Source organism: Oryctolagus cuniculus, chromosome 6 (genome assembly GCF_051225735.1).
Source record: "Oryctolagus cuniculus isolate XC-2025 breed Fujian yellow rabbit chromosome 6, ASM5122573v1, whole genome shotgun sequence".
NCBI classification, from domain to species: Eukaryota; Metazoa; Chordata; class Mammalia; order Lagomorpha; family Leporidae; genus Oryctolagus; species Oryctolagus cuniculus.
Genome location: NC_142872.1, coordinates 37,061,883 through 37,077,387, shown reverse-complemented (window position 1 = coordinate 37,077,387; position 15,505 = coordinate 37,061,883). Strand labels below are relative to the sequence as shown.

General features: G+C 40.2%; 2 protein-coding genes across 17 annotated transcripts in view; one reads left to right on the top strand and one right to left on the bottom strand.

Annotated features, from left to right (window-relative positions):
- LOC103347914 (ovomucoid) overlaps nt 1–15,505 on the top strand; it is a 140,681-nt gene that overhangs the window by 29,561 nt on the left and 95,615 nt on the right. The window lies entirely within an intron of this gene.
- LOC103347916 (serine peptidase inhibitor Kazal type 9) lies at nt 3,228–9,644 on the bottom strand. Its single transcript, XM_008255218.5, has 4 exons — nt 9,500–9,644; nt 8,717–8,745; nt 5,579–5,706; nt 3,228–3,862 (listed from the first exon to the last, which is right to left on the bottom strand). Exons 1-4 carry the CDS (start codon nt 9,552–9,554, stop codon nt 3,817–3,819), a joined length of 258 nt encoding a protein of 85 aa, XP_008253440.1. The 5' UTR covers nt 9,555–9,644; the 3' UTR covers nt 3,228–3,816.

Genomic DNA, 15,505 nt, shown 5'->3' with positions numbered 1-15,505 from the left:
CACTCACAGAGATCTTTTGCCAGAGTGTCTTGGCTTTCCATGCCTGAAATACTCTCATGGGCTTTTCAGCCAGATCCGAATGCCTTTAGGGCTGATTCTGAGGCCAGAGTGCTATTTAGGACATCTGCCGTTCTATGAGTCTGCTGAGTATCTCACTTCCCATGTTGGATCACTCTCCCCTTTATTTATTCTATCGGTTAGTGTTAGCAGGTACTAGACTTGCTTATGTGCTCCCTTTGACTCTTAGTCCTTTCATTATGATCAATTGTGAACTGAAATTGATCACTTGGACTAGTGAGATGGCATTGGTACATGCCACCTTGATGGGATTAAATTGGAGTACCCTGGTATGTTTCTAACTCTACCATTTGGGGCAAGTCAGCTTGAGCATGTCCCAAATTATACATCTCTTCCCTCTCTTATTCCCACTCTTATGTTTAACAGGGATCACATTTCAGTTAAATTTCAACACTTAAGAATAACTGTGAATTAATTACAGAATTAAACCAGTCATATTAAGTAGAACAGACAAAGAAACTACAGTATTAAGTTGTTCATTAACAGTCAGGGCTATGCTGATCAAGTCACCGTTTCCCATAGTGTCCATTCCACTTCAACAGGTTTCCTTTTTGGTGTTCAGTCAGTTGTCACCAATCAGGGAGAACATATGGTATTTGTCCCTTTGGGACTGGCTTATTTCACTCAGCATGATGTGTTCCAGATTCCTCCATTTTGTTGCAAATGACTGGATTTCGTTGTTTCTTACTGCGGTATAGTACTCTAAAGAATACATATCCCATAATTTCTTTATCCAGTCTACCGTTGATGGGCATTTAGGTTGGTTCCAGGTCTTAGCTATTGTGAATTGTGCTGCAATAAACATTAGGGTGCAGACTGCTTTTTTGTTTGCCAATTTAAATTCCTTTGGGTAAATTCCAAGGAGTGGGATGGCTGGGTCGAACGGTAGGGTTATCTTCAGGTTCCTGAGGGATCTCCAGACTGACTTCCATAGTGGCTTGACCAGCTTGCATTCCCACCAACAGTGGGTTAGTGTCCCTTTTTCCCCACATCCTCGCCAGCATCTGTTGTTGGTGGATTTCTGAATGTGAGCCATTCTAACCGGGGTGAGGTGGAACCTCAATGTGGTTTTGATTTGCATTTCCCTGATTGCTAATGACCTTGAACATTTTTTCATGTGCCTGTTGGCCATTTGGATTTCCTCTTTTGAAAAATGTCTATTGAGGTCCTTGGCCCATCTCCTAATTGGGTTGTTGGTTTTGTTTTTGTGGAGTTTCTTGATCTCCTTGTAGATTCTGGTTATTAACCCTTTATCTGTTGCATAGTTTGCAAATATTTTTTCCCATTCTGTCGGTTGTCTCTTCACTCTCCTGACTGTTTCTTTTGCAGTACAGAAACTTCTCAATTTGATGCAATCCCAATAGTTAATTTTGGCTTTGACTGCCTGTGCCTCCCGGGTCTTTTCCAGAAACTCTTTGCCTGTGCCAATATCTTGAAGGGTTTCTCCAATGTTCTCTAGTAACTTGATGGTGTCAGGTCGTAGATTTAGGTCTTTAATCCATGTTGAGTGGATTTTTGTGTAAGGTGTAAGGTAGGGGTCTTGCTTCATGATTCTGCATGTGGAAATCCAATTTTCCCAGCACCATTTATTGAATAGACTGTCCTTGCTCCAGGAATTAGTTTTAGATCCTTGATCGAATATAAGTTGGCTGTAGATGTTTGGGTTGATTTCTGGTGTTTCAATTCTGTTCCATTGGTCTATGCAAGATGTTGTATCAAGAATATCAAAGTCCTCTTCAGGATGTAAGTTTCTGTAGAACAAGACCAAATTTACTCTGTTCACCTTTGTATTCTATAAGGCTGTACAGTGACACTGACAAAGTAAGGATCAGTAGATATGTGTTGATTAAATATATAGAGTTGTGAATTACAATGGGGCACAACAACAACAAATCTCTGCTCTTCAAGCAACATATGATGTGTTAGTGGGATACATAAGTTTCAGGTCCTAAATCTCAAGGAAGGAAAAACAATGGATATGTCAATGATTACATGGCAACTTGCACAAAGTCACTGCTTATGTTTTTTCAGCTGCATTTTGTAGACATCTTCTGGTAGGAAGCTATTGAAGAACAGTCACAATTCATGTCTGTCAGTGTCTAAACCATAAGAAACATCTAGAAGAGCAGTATTTTCTAATTGTGACTAAAGTCTCCCTTTGTTTATTCATATTTCAGGGATTATGTAAGAGCTAAATAAGGTACAGGAGGTGTTATCTTAGCCTGGAAAAAAATTTAATCACTTTCAGGGCCTTACATTTTCTAATCCTATCTCACTAGTCAAAGTGATCAGTTTCAGTTCATAATTGATCATAATGATAGGATTAAGGGTCAAAGGGATCACATAAATAAGACCAGTGTCTGCTAATACTAACTGATAAAATTAAAAAGGAGAGAACGATCTAACATGGGAAGCAGGATACACAGCAGACTCATAGAATGGCAGATGTCCTAAACAACACTCTGGCCTCAGAATCAGCCCTTAAGGCATTCGGTCCAGCTAAAAAGCCCATGAGAGTATTTCAGGCATGGAAAGCCAAGACACTCTGGGGAAAAGAAAAAAAAAAGGACCTAAATGAAAGATCTCTGTGAGTGAGATCCCAGCAGAAAGAATGGGCCATCAAAGAAGGAGGTACCTTTCTCTGAAGGGAGGAGAGAACTTCCACTTTGACTATGACCTTGTGTAAATAAGATCAGAGTTGGCGAACTCATAAGGCTTCCATAGCCTTGGCAACTCATGCCTAGAGCCTACAGTGATTACTGATGCCATAAACAAGAGTGTCAATTTGTTAAGTCAACAACCGGAGTCACTGTGCACTTACTCCCCATGTAGGATCTCTGTCCTTCATGTGTTTTACTATGTGAATTAATGCTATAACTAGTACTCAAACAGTACTTTACACTTCGTGTTTCTGTGTGGGTGCAAACTGTTGAAATCTTTACTTAGTATATACTAAATTGATCTTCTGTATATAAAGTTAATTGAAAATGAATCTTGATGTGAATGGGATGGGAGAGGGAGCGGGAGATGGGATGGTTGTGGGTGGGAGGGAGGTTATGGGGGGGAAAAGCCACTGTAATCCATAAGCTGTACTTTGGACATTTATATTTATTAAATAAAAGTTAATAAAAAATAAAAAAGGAGAGAACTAAATGAAAGATTTTATTTATTTATTTGAGAGTCAGAGTTACAAAGAGAGAGGAGAGGCAGAGAGAGAGAGAGGTCTTCCATCCGATGGTTCACTCCCCAATTGGCCACCATGGCTGGAGCTGTGCTGCATCGATCCGAAACCAGGAGCCAGGAGCTTCCTCCAGGTCTCCCACACAGGTTCAGGGGCCCAAGGACTTGGGCCATCCTCCACTGCCTTCCCAGGCCATAGCAGAGAGCTGGATCGGAAGTAGAGCAGCCGGGTCTTGAACCAGCGCCCATTAGGCCATGGTGTTAACCCGCTGCTTCACAGTGCCAACGCCTTTACTACTGGTCTTAATGGACCCCTTTTGACACAAAATATGGCCCTAAGATGGCCTATTAAACTTACAAATGTAAAGCAAATGTAGTCAATTCTATCTGTACCTCAAAGACAGTCAGTTGTATATTTATTACATTCTGCTGTATTTTATTGAAGAAATAAATCAACAATTGGTGACAAGGTTAGAAAATATAGAATAGATTATATGAGAAAAGAAGTGTCTTCTTTGAATAGATGCATTAAGATATTTTTTGAATCACGAGATAGATTCAACACTCTCCAAAATGTACGAATTTCAGTTTGTCATCAGTTCTCCTGCAGAGAAAAAAAGATGAGAACTTCTGAGCCCATAGGCATTTCATTAGCATCCAGCCTCCACCAGTGAACCTTGAAACTGTACTCGTTTCCCTACTTATTGACATCTTTAGAAAGAGTGACTGTAATTTAGGAATATTTTTGAAACTGGTGTTGATTACATAATGATGAAACTCAAAAATATTTCATATGAATTTTTATCTCCAAAAGTATGTCAGTGTACTTTTGTTTAAAGGAAACACTCATTTAGATGTCCCTTTTCATAAAATATTTTAATGTTCTCTTATTTTTTTAAAGATTTTACTTGAAAGTCAGAATTACACAGAGAGAGAAGGAGAGGCAGAAAGAGAGAGAGAGAGAGAGAGAGATCTTCCATCCGCTGGTTCACTCTGCAATTGGCCGCAACAGCCAGAACTATGCTGATCCGAGGTCAGGAGCCAGGAGCTTCTTCTGGGTCTCCCACGCGGGTGCAGGGGCCCAAGGATTTGGGCCATCTTCTGCTTTCCCAGGCCATAGCAGAGACCTGGATAGGAAGTTGAGCAGCTGGACCTCGAACCGGCACCCATATGGGATGCCGGCACTGCAGGTGGTGACTTTACTCGCTATGCCACAACACCGGCCCCGATTTTCTCTTATTTTAAAAAAGATCCATGTATTAGATGCTTTTTTTTTTCATTCCGTGAATTTTTTGAAAATATTTAAAAGATCTATATGTTTCTGTACTTTCAGTATGCTAATATATAATGAAGATGATTACTTTGTAACCTTAAAACTACTTTTATGGGGACTAGCTTTGTGGCATAGCAGGTAAAACCATCACTGGCAACAATGGCATTCCTAGGGGCTCTGGTTTATGTTCTGGCTGCTCCACTTCCAATACAACTCCTTGCTAATGTCCTGGGAAAAGCAGTGGAAGATGGCCCAAGTGTTTGGACCCCTACCTCCCAGGTGAGAGACCAGGAAGAAGCTCCAAGTTCCTGGCTCTGGCCTGGCACAGCCCAGGCCAGTGTGACCATTTGGGGAGTGAACCAACAGATGGAAGATTCTGTTGTCTCTCTCTCTTCCTGGAGCTCTGACTTTCACCCCCCGCCCCTCTCTATAACTCTTTCAAATAAAAAGAAAAACACTTTTTAAAAAAAAAAAAAACTTTTTATCTCTTTCATCTTTTAAATATACTTTTTACTATAGTGCAAACGAATATTTTGTTGAGAAGTCATACTCTGAACAGATGAAACTCTTCAGGCTTTTCAGGTTCTGTCCCCTTTTGTACTAATCATTAGGGGATTGTAACATATCCAAACCTAGTTCCTGAAGCTTAACAATACACATGGCTCATTCTGACAGATGTGGACTGAGGAGAGGGGATGTTTTTTCTCCCTGGAAATAATCAAGCATAGACTGTGAGATGAATTGTTTACTTCTTCGTTGAGAGAGTTTAAGCAATAATTGTCAGGTGGAAGTTAAATAGGATGACCTTTAGTTTTGTCCGATGTGGAGGTTCTAGGATTCCCTGATTCATTCTTCCTGCCAGAATATGTAGGGATAAATTCAAACCAGGGACTCTCAACTCCTATAAATTGGAAGGTTCTATTTGTTAAAGTCAATGTGAGATGATTCAGATATTCTTTATAACTTAAATCACATCTTCAACTGAGTACATTTGTCTTAATATATAACTTTATAGTAAAGATAGAAAAAATACATTTGAATACTTACTTAACTTCATAACAAAAGAAGCAATCATTAGGGTAAGTTTTGCCATCTGATCCACAAATTGGTGCATATATTTTGTAACAAATTATCTCTTCTCCTGGTGGTAGCTTTTCATAATGACTGCAGTCAACCTGAGAAGGCATATTAAAACCTTAAATTCTTTCACGTAAATAATTATTCCCAGGATTTGGGATTTTCCAAGCAATTTCAGAGGGCTTTCTATTCATTTACTTCCTATTACAAATGTTGTTCTTCATCTAACTCATTTGAGATATGCCAAGTGCAAAAATTTTTTTATCAGATCTAAAAACCTGAATAATAATTGGCTTAGGACAGGCATTTTGCACAGCAGTTAAGATGCTGTTTGGGATGTCTATATCACATATCAGAGTGCCTTGGTTGAAGTCCCAGCTCTGCTCCTGATTCCAGCTTCCTGCTAATGTGCACTTTGGGAGGCTGCAGATAATGACTGAAGTACTGAGAAACCTGGATTCAGTTACCCACTCCTAGTGTCAGCCTGACCCAGCTCTGGCTGTTACAGACATTTGAGGAGTGAACCAATGGATTACAGATCTCTGTCTCTGTCTCTGACTCTCTCTCTCTGCTTTTCAAATGAACAAAATAAATAAATACCTTTGTGGTAGTTGGCTCTCAAATCATAATTTGTTTAGAAATAGAATTTTTTACACTTCACTGGTTGATGCATCCGTTCTTAACACATACAGCACATTCACAAATGTAACCATTCTCTTGGGAATCACCCAGAAGTATGATATATTTTCTGTATTGATTGTCCTGTAGTTTCTCTTTCAGTTAAAATGTCCAAAATCCATGCAAGTGTGTGATATACTATAAGGAAAATGACTGTAATGTTAAGGACTATTAACATTATTGGTAACTTTTATCATTAGTTATTGGTAACAAGTTACTTGTTACACACTTTGCCAGCCCTTAGACAAATGCATCTTAACACCACACTTGGAATCACTGTCTAAATCCCTGGAGTAAAAGCAAGATGGTGAGCTGCTTTGGAAGCAGGTTGGAAATTCCCAAGAATTTTTTTGGTATTTTAAATCAGTGTGCATATTAAAGAGTGTGAACAGTAAGGTCAAACATATCTGAGTTCAAGTCCTGACTATATAACTCTGGAACAATTATTTGACTTTCTTAAGCCTTATCTTGTTTACTCATAAAATGAAGGTAACAAATACTACATTGTAAGATTTAATTAAAAAGTAGAAAGTAGATTCACACTGATACACACACACATACACACACTTTCTCTACAGGTTATGGAAAAAAATAAATGATGGCTACTATTTTTGTCTCTTGACTTCATTTCCAGGCCTACACAAACAGAATCTCTATACAAGAAAGATTGTGCATCCGCAGCTCAATGTGCCAGAATTTCATACATGGTATTTTGAGAGTTGTTCATGTCTGTACTTGGATGGCTTGGAATATACTCAGACTTGAAGTTGGAATCATTCCCCTCCATTAATTCAGTTTTCTGCTATTATTGTCCATGCATCTCTAAGGTTTTGGATGAGCTGGAGGATGCCAGTGTGAAGACTAGTATACATGACATAGTGGTGGAAAGACCTTAAGGTCTTTGTGCAGCAAGACTCAAACAACAACATCCCATACTTAAGGCTGTGCCAGGGTGATTTCATTTCCTCTCTTTGCCTGCTAAAATCCCAGATATGATGCTCAAAATGTGAAAATGTGACCGGGATGCTTCCAAGCTCTTAACCTTCTGTAAATCTTGTCATTCACTCAACTGTTCAATCATGAATGATGGCTTGAACTTAGAAATTTATATCCCCAACTCCCTATTATTTTCTTTATCTATCTATCTATATCTATCTATCTATCTATATCTATATTATCTATCTATCTATCTATCTATCTATATCTATGGTTATAGATAAAAGAATCTATGATGCGAAATAAATTGTCTAGGTCCTAAGATAACATAGCTAATAAGCAACATAATGTAGACTAGAACTCAAATTGCCTCAGCACTGATTTAAAGGTTTTGCTACCACACCTATATTTTCTCAACAATATTCATACTTTAATCTGAGTCATGAAGGAAGGATTAGATCTTCACTAAGATAGAAAACATAAAGCTGTGACTCAATTAAAAACATTTTTAAGATTTATTTATTTATTTGAAAGGCAAAGTTATAGAGAGGCAGAGTCAGAGAGAGAGACAGGTCTTCCATCCGCTGGTTCACTCCCCAAATGGCCACAACGCTGGAGCTGAACCGATCCGAAGCCAGGATCCAGGAGCTTCTGAGCCTCCTACACGGTTGCAGAGGCCCAAGGACTTGGGCCATCTTCTACTACTTTCCCAGGCCACAGCAGAGAGCTGGATCAGAAGTGGATCAGCCAGGGCCAGGACGCAAACTGGTGCCAATATGGGATGCTGGCACCAGAGATGGTGGCCTTACCCACCACGCCACAGTCCCAGCCTTATTTAAAAATTTTAATAAGACTCACAAAGTTCTTATTGAGCTTTACTATCTGCTAGATATTGCCCTAATCAATTTTCTTGTAATCTTTTAAGTCCTGTTGTACAGGGCCACAGGACGAAGGAGATGGAATCAAGCCAAAGATTTTATAACTCTGATACTAGTGTCTCACCATTTTATTCTACCACCTCATTTTAGAAATCTATAGTTTTTTTTAATAAAATAAGTTTTGGTACTCAAAAAATAAATCATCAAACACACAAAAATTAATTAATATATTGTTTCAAGTATTCCTTCACTAGTAAAATTTTTCTTTACTGGTAGGATTTTTATATTAAGATGTATGTACTAGAATGGGCATTTTAGCCTAGTGGTTAAAATGTCCATATTACATATTGGAGTACCTGGATTCAATACTTGATTCTGACTCTTGATTCTAGCTTTATGCTAATGCATACCCTCAGAAGCAGTAGTGCTCTCTCTAGTAATTGGGTTTTTGCTGCTCATCTGGGAGACCTGGATTGAATTCCCACCTGCCAGTTTCAGTCTCTCCCGATTCTGGTCCCAGGCTCAGACATCTTGGGCATTTGGGGAGTGAACCAGCAGATGGGAGGTTATCTCCCCCCAATAAATAAAATAAATTTAATAAGATGTATATACTAACCTCTTCCTCCTGTATGACACATTTTGTATCTGGAAGAAAAGCAGAGATGACAGTGTTAAACTAAAACTCTGAAAGAACCTAATGTTATTAGAGAAGCAATCTTGGAATTCCATTTTATCTCTCAGCTTATCATAAGAATATAAGGCTCTCTTGAGAACTGTGTATCGGCATAATGTCAAAGGCTGAAACCCTTAATACAGATCTTTTTAATGCTCCTCCCCCTTCTTTGGAGTGGCATTGGCATGGAGCCAAAAGGATGGAACTGCCACTGTGAGAAAAGAGTAGTTTGTCTCGTTCACACTCATGTTAGTTCACAATCTGAGTTCAGTAAATGCTGAAAAAGCAAGTGAACCACATGTGTAAGAAGCATCACTCTTATGTAGCGCATAAATTCTAGAATTTGAACCCATAGTTTAAAAACCTAGGGAAGTGTATTTTAGTAATGGAAGAACAATACCTCATGTTAACAAAGAATATATTGTAATGTTTTATGAAGAAATGAGGTCCCCATAAATGGGAATATCAGCTCAAAGTAGAATCTGAATGATCATCTTCCCTAAATGTTACAGAAAGTATCTGTAGGGATTAGCATTTGGCCCTAGCCAACTATTACATCCACACAACTATTGATGTAATGTGATTTTGCAATTAGCTACAAAAATGCATTTCAGAAAGCTTCCCCTATTACCTATATGATCCATGTATTCCAGAATTTCTGTGGACAGAAAATAACATGGGCTGCCTATAATAGGGCAGAGGCAGTGTTCTGACAGAGATACTCACCAAATATTGTTGCAAATGCTAGAAATAAGACTAGGAGAGATGTTGCTGTTTTCATGCTGCTGGACCGGCCAATGGCAGATGCAGGCAGAAAAAGTAACCTTGTGTGTCTGCCCAGCAATGTGAGTCCTGCCTTATATATTGTGAAATATCTCTTCTCAGTGGCAGAATACCAGGAAGGTGTACATGTCTGCTAGGCATGGCAACTCTTTTCTTGTGGAAGACAGATTTAAAAATTTCATTACTTAATGGGAACTGATAAAGCTGGCACTCTTCCCATATGTTGTTGCCTTACCTCTATACAAATTGAAAGGTTTATGAGTACTTGCCCATTTTTATATAACTGGATCATATTAACAAATATGAGAGATATTATTATTTTCCTTTGTTTTACAGATGAAGGAGTTTAAGGAAGTTAAATAATTTCCCTGAGATTACTGAATACTCTTTGTTACAGTACTTTTTCCAGGAACATGTTCAGCCCAGCCGTTTTATTGTTTTTGTCACTTTCCCATATCCAAAATCACTTCCTCTTCACTTCTCCAGACTGGGCAGAGAAGTATTCACACCAAAATGTCAATTCAGTAGGAGCAAGCAATGACCAAAAACCTTTTAAATTTTCTTAAAATATTTTTATTAATATGTAATATTTGTATTGTACGTTTTCATGGGATATGGTACCCTATCTTGACACATATTTACAATGTCTGCTGATCAAATCAGCAATTAATGTTTCTATTTTCTTACCTTTTCCTTGTGTTTGGAGCCTACTGGCTCTTCTTTTCTAGTTCTTTATGCAAAATATAATACATTATTGAAAATATATTCACTCCACTGTGCTGTGGAACACTAGAATTAAGGCCCCCCCCCCCAATAAAAGAAAAAGAAAAAAAGCAGATGCTGGTGAAGATGTGAGGAAAGGAAACCCTTATGCAGACTTAGTAGGAATGTGAATTTGTGCAGCCATTATTCAACAAACTAAAAATACATCTACTATATGACCAGGCTATCCCACTTCTGAGTTATATCTAAAGGAAATAAAGTTAACATATCAAAGGGATGCCTGCACTCCTATGTTCATTGCAGCACAATTTGTGGTTGTTGAGATGTAGAGTCAACCTAGTTTTGAATTGCTGAATAAATGAATAATGAAAATGTAGTATATATATATACATGGAATATTTTTCAACCATATAAAGGAATCAGTGCTTTTCTTGGTAAAGGTTTATTTATTCACTTGAAAGGCAAAGTTACAGAAAGAGAAGAGAGACAGATTGAGAGATCTTCCATCTGCTGGTTTACCCCCCAGATGTCAGGCCCAGGGGAAGCTAGGAGCCAGTAGCCAAGAGCTCTTTGTGGGTCTCCCAAGTGGATGGCAGGGGCCCAAGTACTTGCGCCATCTTCCACTGCTTTCCCAGGTGCATTAGCAGGGAGCTGTACCAGAAGTGGAGCAGCTGAAACTCAAACCGGTGCCCAAATGGTATGTCAGTATTACAAGCGACAGCCCAACCCACTGTGCCACAGCGCTGGCACCAAGGGATTAGAGCTTTTTTTTTTTTTTAAGATTTTTTTATTGATCAGAAATGCAGAGTTACAGAGAGGCAGAGGCAGAAAGAGAGAGAGAGATCTTCCTACCACTGGTTCGCTCCCCAAATGGCCACCATGACCATAGCTAAGCCAATCCAAAGCCAGGAGCCAGGAGCTTCCTCCAGGTCTCCCACTCAGGTGCAGGGGCCCAAGGACTTGGACCATCTTCTACTGCTTTCCCAGGCCATAGCAGAGAGCTGGATTGGAAGTGGAGCTGCTGGGACTTGAACCAGTGCCCACATGGGATGCTAGCACTGCGGGTGGGATCAATGCTTTTATCAAGGAAATAACTTTTCCCCCAAATCTCACATTTGAAGGGGTGGTAGAGTTGGTGGAGCTCATGAGCACTCATCCTCATTTACCTGCCAAATCTTTAGCTTTTTTATCAAAGGGCTCTCAGAAGATCATTGAACTCATCCATGCAGACCATAAAGAGCTTCTTTATATAGTCATCTTAGCATGAGTAGATCTCAAGGATCAACTTTTTTTTTTTTTTAACATTTATTTTATTTATTTGAAAGACAGAGTTACAGAAAGAAGTAGAGACAAAGATATAGAGGTCTTCGATCCACTGGTTCACTTCCCAAATAGCAACAATGGCTGGAGCTGAGCTCGGGTGCAGAGGTCCAAGGACTTGGGCCATCCTCTGCTGCTTTCCCAGGTACTTTAGTGGGGAGCTGGATCAGAAGTGGAGCAGCTGGGAGTCTAGCCGGCGCCCATATGGGATGCTGGCACTGCAGGTTGGGGCTTTAACATGCTGCACCACAACACTGGCCTCTTAACTTTTTTTTTTTTTTTTTTGACAGGCTGAGTGGATAGTGAGAGAGAGAGTCAGAGAGAAAGGTCTTCCTTTGCCGTTGGTTCACCCTCCAATGGCCACTGCGGCTGGCGCACCACGCTGATCCGAAGCAAGGAGCCAGGTGCTTCTCCTGGTCTCCCATGGGGTGCAGGGCCCAAACACTTGGGTCATCCTCCACTGCACTCCCAGGCCATAGCAGAGAGCTGGCCTGGAAGAGGGGCAACCGGGACAGAGTCCAGCGCCCCAAGCGGAACTAGATCCCAGTGTGCCGGCGCTGCAAGGCGGAGGATTAGCCTATTGAGCTGCGGCGCCGGCTTAACTGTTCTTGAAGCTTTGGCCATGCCTGCCTAGTCTACAAACTCAGGCTGATGGATCAAAAAGGAGATGGTAAAAGCCCTGGGTCATAAATGATAAAGTCTAAAAGAATACTGATTTTAGAATGTGCCATTTTTAGAAAAGAGTATCTGATAAAAAGTCTTAAAGAAACATCTGCAGTTTTATAGGTAGAGTTGAAAGAAACTCTGCATACCACTAATGAAAATAATATCTAAGGCTGAGGGGTGCAATTCATATTTGTTGTCCTTAAAAGGATAAAGATAACTGGAACTTGTGCCAGAATGATTTCGGGACTAGTTTCAGAATGTTCCTGAGAACTGAACCTGTGATAGTCTTACAGACTTGAATTCGTTGTCAGTTCCATCATTCTCTCTATGACCTTATGCAAGATATTTATCTGTTTTCCCCTTTACTTATCATTTAATAAATACTCATGTGCATGTTCTGTGTCTTAGATATTGTATTGCATATTGCCATGATCAGTGAGCAACTCTGCAACTGCCATAACATAGCTTGATAAAGACTCTGTCCTTGGCCAATGTTACTCAGCTTCCTCTGAATCCTTTTTTTTTTTTTTTTTTTTTTTTTTTTTTTTTTTTTTTTTGACAGGCAGAGTGGACAGTGAGAGAGAGAGACAGAGAGAAAGGTCTTCCGTTGGTTCACCCTCCAATGGCTGCCGTGGCCGGCGCGCTGCGGCCGGCGCACCACACTGATCCGATGGCAGGAGCCAGGAGCCAGGTGCTTTTCCTGGTCTCCCATGGGGTGCAGGGCCCAAGCACCTGGGCCATCCTCCTCTGCACTCCCTGGCCACAGCAGAGAGCTGGCCTGGAAGAGGGGCAACCGGGACAGAATCCGGCGCCCCGACCGGGACTAGAACCCGGTGTGCCGGCGCCACAAGGCGGAGGATTAGCCTAGTGAGCCGCGGCGCCGGCTTTTTTTTTTTTTTTTTTTTTAAGATTATTTATTTGTAAGTCAGAGCTACAGAGAGGGAGAGACAGAGAGATCTGCTATCTGGTGGTTCACTCTTCATGTGACTGCAACAGCCAGGGCTGAGCCAGGCCAAAACTAGGTGCTTTCTGTGTCTCCCACTTGGATAGCAGGAGTTCAAATGCTTGGACCATCCTCTGTTGCTTTTCCAGGGTATCAACAGAGAGCTGGGTCAGAAGTGGAGCAGGCTGGCGCCGCGGCTCAAGAGGCTAATCCTCCGCATTGCGGCGCCGGCACACCAGGTTCTAGTCCCGGTCAGGGCACCGGATTCTGTCCCGGTTGCCCCTCTTCCAGGCCAGCTCTCTGCTATGGCCTGGGAGTGCAGTGGAGGATGGCCCAAGTCTTTGGGCCCTGCACCCGCATGGGAGACCAAGGGAAGCACCTGGCTCCTGCCCTCGGATCAGCGTGGTGCGCCTGCCGTGGTGGCCATTGGAGGGTGAACCAACGGCAAAAAGGAAGACCTGTCAAAAAAAAAAAAAAAAAAAGTGGAGCAGCCAGCATGTGAACCAGCACCTATATGGGACGCCAGTGTCAACAGATGGTGACTTTAGCTGCTACCAGAAAGGTCTTATCCTTGTCCCCTAGCCTGCCTTTGGTGTACCCATCCCATCATCCCACTACTCTTAATGTCTCATCATTTTTTATATTTGATCAAATTTTTCATCATTCATCTCTGATATAAAAGTCCTTGGCCTCTCTTTAGTATGAATACTTTAGTAAGTTTGACAAGAATCTACCTACCCCTAATGTCTCCTCTTAGTAATTTTCCAGTCATTGACAATCCCCTCCCATAGCCTTCGCTATAAATCCCTACTTGTCCTTTTTGTATTTGGTTTGAATCCCACCCTTTCTCCCCTACTACAATACTCCTATTGTAATATTCTCACATACAATTTTCCTACTGTTTTAAGAAAAGTTAGAATAATAATAAATCATTTCAGGATTAATAATAACACTTCACCATCAGTTATGCACTCATGATTTTAAATTTGCCATGGTGGATAATTGAATATCTGTCAGGAACCCTGAAGAAATTATTCCTTTATTAAATATGAGGGTGACCACCTTCCACATTTTTAAACTTTTATTTTTTAACAGCAAAACACTTTAATAGTAATAGTAATAACTGTGTGTATACTTACTGAGCATATTTTATGTCAGATACTTTTTTCCAGCTATGTGTACATTAATTCATTTAGATTTTAAAACAAATTTGTGAGATAAGTATTATGACTACCAAGACTACAAAAATGAGTGAAGTGAGGTACAGAGAGACACATAAGTTATTGAAAATCACAAGAGTAAATAGTGGAGTTGGAAAATGCCATATATAAATGTTATAAACAGATAGCAGGTTCTCTGTTGAAGTAGGAATGTGGTAGCTTCATTCCCTGGTCTTCATTTTCCTATTAGGATGCCTGAGTCATAGCCATGGAACCCTCTGGACTATTTGCAGTAGTTTGAAGATCAGTAGGCTAGATGAGAAGTTCCCAAATTCCAGAATTATGCTGTGATTAACGTTCTTATTGATGTGAGGCAAAATAAGAAATTTTGACTGTTACTAGTGTTGGGAATATTTAAGAATCTTTAAAGATATTCTATTATTTTCCAAGTTTCACAAATGAAGTAAAACATTGTATAGAAGAATGACCTTCAGTGTCCCATTCCTGACCTTAAGCATGTATATAATTTGTTATTGAGACATATTTCAAAATGCCTGGTGAAACTGAGCTCCTATTTTGTACTGTAGCTTGTGTACTCTCTTTCCAATTATAGTTTTCCAAATCTTCCCTTCCTCATCTTTCATGAAAAATGTATCCAATAAAATTCTAGAAGTCATAGATATTACTATTCCCATTTTACAGTTGTCAATGAGGCACAAAGAGATTAAATAGTATTTCCAAGATTTATTTTTAAACAACTTGGCTTGTATTGGAATCCAGACCGATTGTCTCAAAAACTCTAGCTCATATTTCCTCTGAGAACCAGTTAATTTAGGATTATAGTTACCCCAATGCCAGATATAGGGAAATCACCTAAACTCCAGGATGAAGCCATAATGGGGGTTGTTCAAGGCCAGGGAGTAAAGCAGTTAGCTGAAGACCAAGAAAAGACTGAATCTGAAGACTTCAGACCCAGAGCATAACTGTCACTCTACAGCAGTGTCAGAATACTGGGCAGGATGGGACTATAGTTGTTTAAGCCTCTTCTACTTCTCTGGTGAAAACTGGCCCCAGAGTCTGGGATCTGTAGATGTGTGTGCAAGGGTTAAGTGTTCACCAATAGAAAAATAAATGTTG

What these genes read in the sequence shown, in the direction of transcription:
- LOC103347916 (XM_008255218.5), bottom strand. Translation starts at nt 9,554, where the DNA reads ATGAAAACAGCAACATCTCTCCTAGTCTTATTTCTAGCATTTGCAACA. An exon ending in GTGTCATACAGGAGGAAGAG is followed by an intron (nt 5,707 to 8,716) that starts GTTAGTATATAC and finishes ATGCCTTCTCAG; the next exon opens with GTTGACTGCAGTCATTATGA. An exon ending in TTCTTTTGTTATGAAGTTAA is followed by an intron (nt 3,863 to 5,578) that starts GTAAGTATTCAA and finishes TTTTCTCTGCAG; the next exon opens with GAGAACTGATGACAAACTGA.